The sequence below is a fragment of the Lycium ferocissimum genome, chromosome 7 (assembly GCF_029784015.1).
Source record: "Lycium ferocissimum isolate CSIRO_LF1 chromosome 7, AGI_CSIRO_Lferr_CH_V1, whole genome shotgun sequence".
Taxonomy (NCBI): domain Eukaryota; kingdom Viridiplantae; phylum Streptophyta; class Magnoliopsida; order Solanales; family Solanaceae; genus Lycium; species Lycium ferocissimum.
This window is the reverse complement of record NC_081348.1, coordinates 38,204,738-38,212,351: the sequence shown is the minus strand read 5'-3', so window position 1 is coordinate 38,212,351 and position 7,614 is coordinate 38,204,738. Positions and strand designations below refer to the sequence as shown.

Below are 7,614 nucleotides of genomic sequence, written 5' to 3'. Positions count from 1 at the left end.
CATCGTTATAGCTTTGCCTCTACTCGTTAATTACATGAAAGTCCTTCTGGCTTGGCATTACTTATTTATTGATGTGCAAATATTCGAAGTATAACGATCTTAACGTAGTAAGCATTTGTTATAAATAGAAGTACCGCAATTTTAAGTCTTTTATATGGAGCTTCCACATAGTCAAGTGAAACTAAGAGCTCTTTTAACGTTGAAATGCATCGATAGGACCTCATCTATAACCTGATCTATGTTATTAAAACAATTTATTTTGGTTGTCCTCTTCGTTTTTATAAAAGCGTGTCCATAGTAGAATATTTAGTGAAAAGAATTGTTTGGTAAATAATAATGCTTATAAGAGATTAAATAAATAAAAAATTGTCTATTGGGATTGGTTAATAAATTTTTTGTACTTCAACAGGACGAATACATGAATTATTTCAAAGAGAAGACTGGCAGTGTTAGATAGTGATAGTTTAGGTAATTTTCTAAACCTTCTGATAATTTGAAACTCAAAAAACAGTGATTGTTGAGGTGTGTTTTTGACTCTTATCTGATGATGTAACTTACTATTGAATTTCAAGTAAATCTCTTGATAAATATTAATTAATAAATAGATAAAAATATAAATAAGATGTTATCACAAGTTAAAAAAAGGACAAGTTTAGGGGGCTGCATATGCATTAACCCTAATTCCTTTGTAACAAAGCTTAAAATTAAGGCAACAGTGGGAAAAATTGGGAATCTCCTAAGTTATAAATACGAAAAATGACCAAGTACAATGTAACTACGAAAAATGAATCTAGCCATGTCGCAAGGTATGTACATGCAGTGTTGAGACTTGAGATTGGGAATCAATTCTCGTCAACCAAAATCATTTTCAACTAATTCAATAATCAAAATACAATACACAAGCAGCAACATTTTGCTAGTGCTTTTTTGTTTTTTTTCCCACCTAACAAATAATACCTACCCCACTTTAAATCCCCTGGCCCCTTAATCATTCGCCACTCTCCCCAACTACCATCACGACCGTTTACCAACAGTATCGACGATGGCATCCGATGGATTCCGACCGTTGGATGAGAAGTCTTTAGTGGAGTACATAAAAGCTACTCCTTCTTTGGTTTCTATTTTGGGAAAGGAGTTTGATAAACTTGAAATTAAGGAAGTGGGTGATGGGAATCTCAACTTTGTTTATATTGTTGTTGCTCCCTCTGGTTCAATGGTCATCAAACAGGTGTCATTCATCTCTTTTTTCTTGCTATAATTATTCCTAATCTTTTAGTCCTCTTGTAGTCAACGGGCTATGTAGTTTTTAAGCTATTCAGATTTCTTTTCCCCGTATTGAATTGTGTCAACAATTAAGTAGTTAGACTTGGCTTTAAAAGAGATTCCCATTAGTTGATGCTTTGGATTTGTCCACAATTAGGGATTCCTGTGGCAGTATTATGTGATGTATGAGTGATTAAAAATGGTATACAAGTTTAAAAGGTCCAAAGATTTTGCCTTGTATGCTTTTGCACTTGTCAATTTTTTTTTTTTTTTTTTGATATGTTAGTCTTTGCATTGGTTACACACTAGCAGCATTGTTTAACCGGAGTAACATGTTATTAACACACTTTTTCTGGGTTACCAATCCAGTTATTAGTTGTTGGCTTTTAAGTAACCTAAAAGTGTAATTTTTTAAGCCGAGTCTCTATTGGAAACAGCCTCTCTACCTTCTATAGGTAGGGGTAAGGTCTGCGTACGCACTACTCTCCCCAGACCCCACCCAACCTGTGAGATTACACTGGATTTGTTGTTGTTGTTTAACAGTGTAATTTTTTAAAATGCCAGTGCATGAAAATTAAACTGTTTTCCTATTATGATGTTTATTTTATGTTTCTAAATGGTGATGGTGTACGCAGGCTCTTCCTTATATTCGATGCATCGGAGAGTCATGGCCAATGACAAAAGAACGTGCTTACTTTGAAGCCACTGCACTAAAAGAGCATGGTCGTCTGTGTCCTGAGAACGTACCTGAGGTTTACCATTTTGACAGGACTATGTGTTTGATTGGTATGCGCTATCTTGAACCTCCTCATATTATATTGAGGAAGGGATTGATTGCTGGGGTCGAGTATCCATTGCTTGCAGAACACATTTCAGACTATATGGCAAAGACTCTTTTCTTCACCTCCCTGCTTCATCTTACGACAACAGATCACAAACGTGCAGGTGAGCCATATTAATCTCAATGTGACTGCATATATATTAGTATATGTACATATACACTTTCCGCACCTGTGTTTATGAAAGTTTCGGTCTAGATGGACAGGGTTCAGTTGTGTGAATATACATAATTGATTCTTCTATAATTATACTTCTTACAGTGGTTAAGCTATATTACTGAAGGTTAAACAATATTACTGAAAGTTATAAAAACTAATAGTAAGAATGGTAGATATTAATTGGTATACCCCTTGTATATGGCCAGTATGGCCATGTTTATCATACATTTACTTGATAAACAAAAAAAGAATGGTAGATATTGGTGGGTGGAACATGTGCTTTGGTACAAAAAACACTAGATGATTTCTTCCCATCTGTCCTAACCTTGGTGGATAGAGTTACCCGGTACTTGTTGCTGGTGGGAGGTATCCCGTGGAATTAGTCGAGGTGCACGCAAGCTGGCCAAACACTGCAGTTATCCCAAAAACAAAAAAAAAAAAAAAAAAAAAAAAAAAAAAAAAAGAAAAAAGAAGCAAAAAAAAGGTGCTTTGGTTTCTTCTTGTTTGGTAAAAGTTGTACCCTTGGGGAAGTTATTGTAGTTCAGGTGAATTACGGTTTATCTATTTCTGATTTAAATGTGCAGTGACGAGCTTTGTGTCAGCAAGCTTTTAGTCACCGTCATTTATCGCGATGATAATAGACATTCCAATTCAAAATCTATATCCTTTAACTCGTTAATACATCGTAACTTGTTCATCCCATCCTTCATGTTAGGAAAAAGGAAACATCGGCATGACATTGATACACTTGTTGTCTTCAATAAACTTGCCTTTGTGATGCATTCTGAGTTCTGACTGATAATTTGTCCTTGTTGTTGTCCCCGTCTTTTAGAGGCAATACTTTTATTGAGGATGAATATAGTTAATCAAATGATCAGAAACCACTATATGATCAAATTTGAAAGTTGGTCGAGCTATCCTTTTTGTTTTTGATAACTGTGGTCCGGCCCAGGTGAGGCGCACCTCAACTATAGCACGGAGTACCTCCTAAGTTGGTCTAGCTATCTTGCAGAATTAGTTCCCTTGCAAGTGTTTACCGCACTGCTTGTTCAAGCGTATGGGCTTTGCATTGTTACAGTTCTTGAGCTTCAAGAAAAGTAGAAGAAAAGGGGAAAAAGGGAAAATATGAAATTTTGGGCAAAATAGCTGTGATTCTGAATCAATGACTTTGGAATTGGAATTACAATTATTTATGCAAGCTCAACTAACCACCTAACAGCCATAACTAATTTCTGGGATTCAATTAGTAACTGCCAGGGCTAAACTGTAATATCTAAAACTTCAATCCCTCTAACAACAACATACCCAGTGTAATCCCACAAGTGGGGTCTGGGGAGGGTAGGATGTACGCAGACCTTAACTCAACCTTTATGGGGTAGAGAGGCTGTTTCCAATAGACCCTCAGCTCAAAAGAATCAAAGTCAATGCAAAACTTCAATCCCTCTCTTTTATTTTAATACAGCCATACACCCTTTTCATTTCAAACTCAGTACGACACCTGAAGCCTCGCGTCACTCACTCTTAACATTTACTATCATTTTGACACTCGTCTTTCTGCTAAGAGAGCGAGGCTTACCTGACAACAGAAGAAAAAAAGAAAAAAAAAGAAAGAAAAAGGATTAGAGATGAGTCATAGTTGTATGTGTCCGAGTCTTAAATTCTTGAGACTCGGCGAGTCTCTTGAATATATCTTGTTTGGGGTGTTATGCAATTATTTTACTTGATGTGTTTTTTTTCTAATTCTGATATTTGAAAGCTAAAGTGGAAACGGACAAACCCAATATTTCAGGACATTTATAGATGGCTACTGAGATTTAAAACACCTAACTAAGTTCTCCTGTCTAAATCAATTTAGGCCGATCTTGAGCACAACAACAACATACCCAGTGTAATCCCACAAGTGGGGATTACACATTCTTCTCCCTTCCATGTAATTCAGGAAACTCACTGAACTTTCATTGTATATATTAAATACAGGACAATTACATGCACTTTTGCTGAGATTTTGACATGCGACACATTCTTCTCCCTTGGTTTTATATATATGTGGAAGAACCTCCTTTGTTTCATATTTATTTGTAACAAAACTAAGTTGTAACACACAAATGGAATTTTTTGCCTCTCATGTACTAATTTTGTTCATATAATTAGCAATAATTGTAATCATTCGATTTGTGGGTTAAAAAGTTCTCTCTTTCCATTTAGAGAACTTTTTTAGCAATAATTGTAATCATTCGAAGCATACATTTGATCTTTTTCATATTATTCAACTTCATTTTATAATTGCAGTTTCTGTTTTGTCTCTTCTTCATTATCGTTTCTGATTTGTCTCTTCTTCATTATCTATGTGTCTGTTTCTTCCGATATGACATTTATCTTTATCTTTGCCTTTTGTTGAGACCATTTTTTTCTCCAATAGATTGAGACCATACCCTTATCTTCAGCCTTCATATGGGGATTTCATCTTATAAGGGGATTCAGCCTTAAAACTATCTACTTTTGGGTTTTGATGGACTCTGGCCAGCTATATCATGGCCATGACAATTATTTCTGTTTGATTTTGACCTCTATTCATTTTGCAGTTGCTGAATTTTGTGGAAACGTCGAGTTGTGTAGGCTCACCGAGCAGGTTGTTTTCTCGGATCCCTACAAAGTATCACAATATAATCGCTGTACATCTCCTTATCTTGATGCCGATGCTGAGGCAGTTCGCAACGATAATGGTTTGAAGATTGAAGTTGCTGAGCTTAAATCCAAGTAAGCTTGTTTTTGTAGAAGATGTTGCTTTATAGTGCATCTAATTGATATGCTTGACTTTTATCTGTTTTTGTTTGTTTCAGCAGCAAAATCACAACAATATTTATGTGATACTTTGCAGGTTTTGTGAGAGAGCCCAAGCTCTTATACATGGCGATCTCCATACTGGTTCATTGATGGTCACTCATGATTCAACCCAAGTAATTGATCCGGAGTTTGCTTTCTATGGGCCAATGGGTTTTGATATTGGAGCATTTATTGGGAACCTAATTCTGGCATACTTTTCCCAAGATGGACATGCCGATCAGGCCAATGACCGCAAGGTATATCTACTGTAACATCGGCCTTTCTATTCCATGTTTCTTTTACTGTGAACTCCTTGTTTAATAGTAAAGGTCTGTCTCCCCCTTTCTGTTCTTTCTCCTTGTGCATGATATTTTGGTCCTTGACATCGGGGATTTCTATTCTGGACATAGAATTGTATATAGCTTGCAGCTCCTCAGATATATGTCCTAATGCCAGATTGATTGATCTGTAGAAAGTTGAGGCATGTTGTGAGGCTGCACAGAGTTGTATATGGCTTCCACCTGCTCAAATATATGTCCTAATGCCAGATTGATTCATCTGGAGAAGTTGAGGAATGTCGTTATGCTGCTTCTTTTCCAAAGATATTATTTTTAATTTAAATATTGATCTTGAGATTTCAATGACTTCATAGATTTCTTCACAAGCCGATAACTGTTCGGAATATGTAATCTTTTCTAGTGTTAAAGCTCATTTCTAGATTTATAAAAAAAATTCAAACTTCTTCAAATTAACGTCCCATGAGATGAAAGATCCTTATATGACCTTCATATGCGGACGAATGCATCTTTTCTCTGTAATGATTGGGTATGAATAGTAACTATCTGCATAGAAGATTTGCTGATAGACCAGATTCGGTTGTGGAATTTTTCTCAGTGGTTGTGAAAGAAAGCTACTGGTCACACCCTATAGGGAAAGTCTTGAATAGAGGGATGGACAAAAAGTGAGAAATGAGAATAGACCACCTTTATTTTCCATTCCCATCTTTCCTCCCATTGCTTCTTGATTTAATTTTAATGATGAGTTCCTCAGCTTATTAGTTTTGATATGTGATTTTTGCCGGTGAGGACTTGTAGTTGTGCTTATTTTTATTGGTAGACTTGACATTTGTTTCTTTTTTCAGTATTGCAAATTCAAGAATACACTGACATAGTTTTTGGCACTTAATGTTGAACTCGTTTGTTTTCAGTCGTATAAAGTTTGGATTCTGAAGACAATAACAGAGACTTGGAACCTCTTTCATAAAAAGTTTCTTGCACTCTGGGATGAGAACAAGGATGGTCCTGGTGATGCATATCTTCCTGAAATATACAACAATACCGAGCTTCAACAACTGGTAAAGCAGAAATACATGAAAGAACTCTTTGAGGACACCCTTGGATTTGGTGCTGCTAAAATGATAAGGTGATTGGCGAATTCTTATTTCTAATCTTAGTTCTATGCAATATGCATGTTCCCTCTCTGTCCTTTTCCGTTTTCCTTTCAATTTAACAACCCCTTGCCCAGGGAAGCAAAGGTAGATTGTTTCCCGCGACAATTTTGGTAACTCAGAAGGCACAAAGGTTCTCAATGAACAAGTATATATGTGTGCACACGTTGGTATATATGTATCAACACATATATATGTATCTATATTTATATAGGCGGACAAGATACAGTGCCTGCTAATGCCAAGAAAGTTCATTTAGGGATATACATACATTCATGCGAAGCAACTAAGCCTTGTTCCCTGATTTCAAGAGCTATGTTGTTATTAATCCCAAGATAGTTCTGAAGTCTTGGTGCATGTGATTAAAATTCTTATTTTCTCAATAATACACAGGAGAATAGTTGGGGTAGCTCATGTAGAAGATTTTGAATCAATCAAGGAGGTTCCCAAACGAGCTGATTGTGAACGACAAGCGCTTAACTGTGCAAAGAAGCTTCTGAAAGAAAGACGGAACTTCAAGAGCATTGATGAAGTTGTTTCCGCAATTGAGCAAGTTCATTTGCAGTAATGTCAAAGGTAAAACAGATGATGTAACAAGTTGGCGATTTTGACTAAGCATTTTGTAGTCCATTGGGGATTGGGAATGCATAATTATAAAAAAATAATACCCTTTTATTTAGTGCAATTGCATGTCGGTATGCAATGCTTAGCATACTGGACAATTGTACTATGTTGGATCTGTTCTTTCGGTTTTGTTAGGGGTGAAACTGTATTAGTAAAGTAATGGTGAGGTTTTCTTATCATTTCCAGTTTACTTCTGCACAGACTACACCCAAAACATGCTTTGCTCCCTTGTCGGAGATGACTAATAGGTATTCAGTGTTTCCCTAGAACCATGGCTCGTTATGCAACCTCGCTTTATTGCCTCTACTACTGGAATTTAAAGTCTGCATAAGCCACAAAGATATCCTATAATCTTTTGAAGTTTGAATAATATTAGCTGCAGAATTGAAGAAAGAAATATAGTTGCTTATAGGAATTAGTAACAGAATAATACTGCAGTGCATTTATCTAAAATTAACT

General features: G+C 36.0%; 1 protein-coding gene across 1 annotated transcript; it reads left to right on the top strand.

Moving 5' to 3' along the window:
• Positions 1–807: 807 nt before the first annotated feature.
• Positions 808–7,334, top strand: LOC132064843 (methylthioribose kinase). Its single transcript, XM_059457983.1, has 6 exons — positions 808–1,228; positions 1,899–2,208; positions 4,844–5,018; positions 5,140–5,341; positions 6,292–6,506; positions 6,925–7,334. The coding sequence occupies exons 1-6, from the start codon at positions 1,043–1,045 to the stop codon at positions 7,097–7,099; spliced, it is 1,263 nt and encodes a 420-aa protein (XP_059313966.1). The 5' UTR covers positions 808–1,042; the 3' UTR covers positions 7,100–7,334.
• The last annotated feature ends 280 nt before the right edge of the window (positions 7,335–7,614 follow it).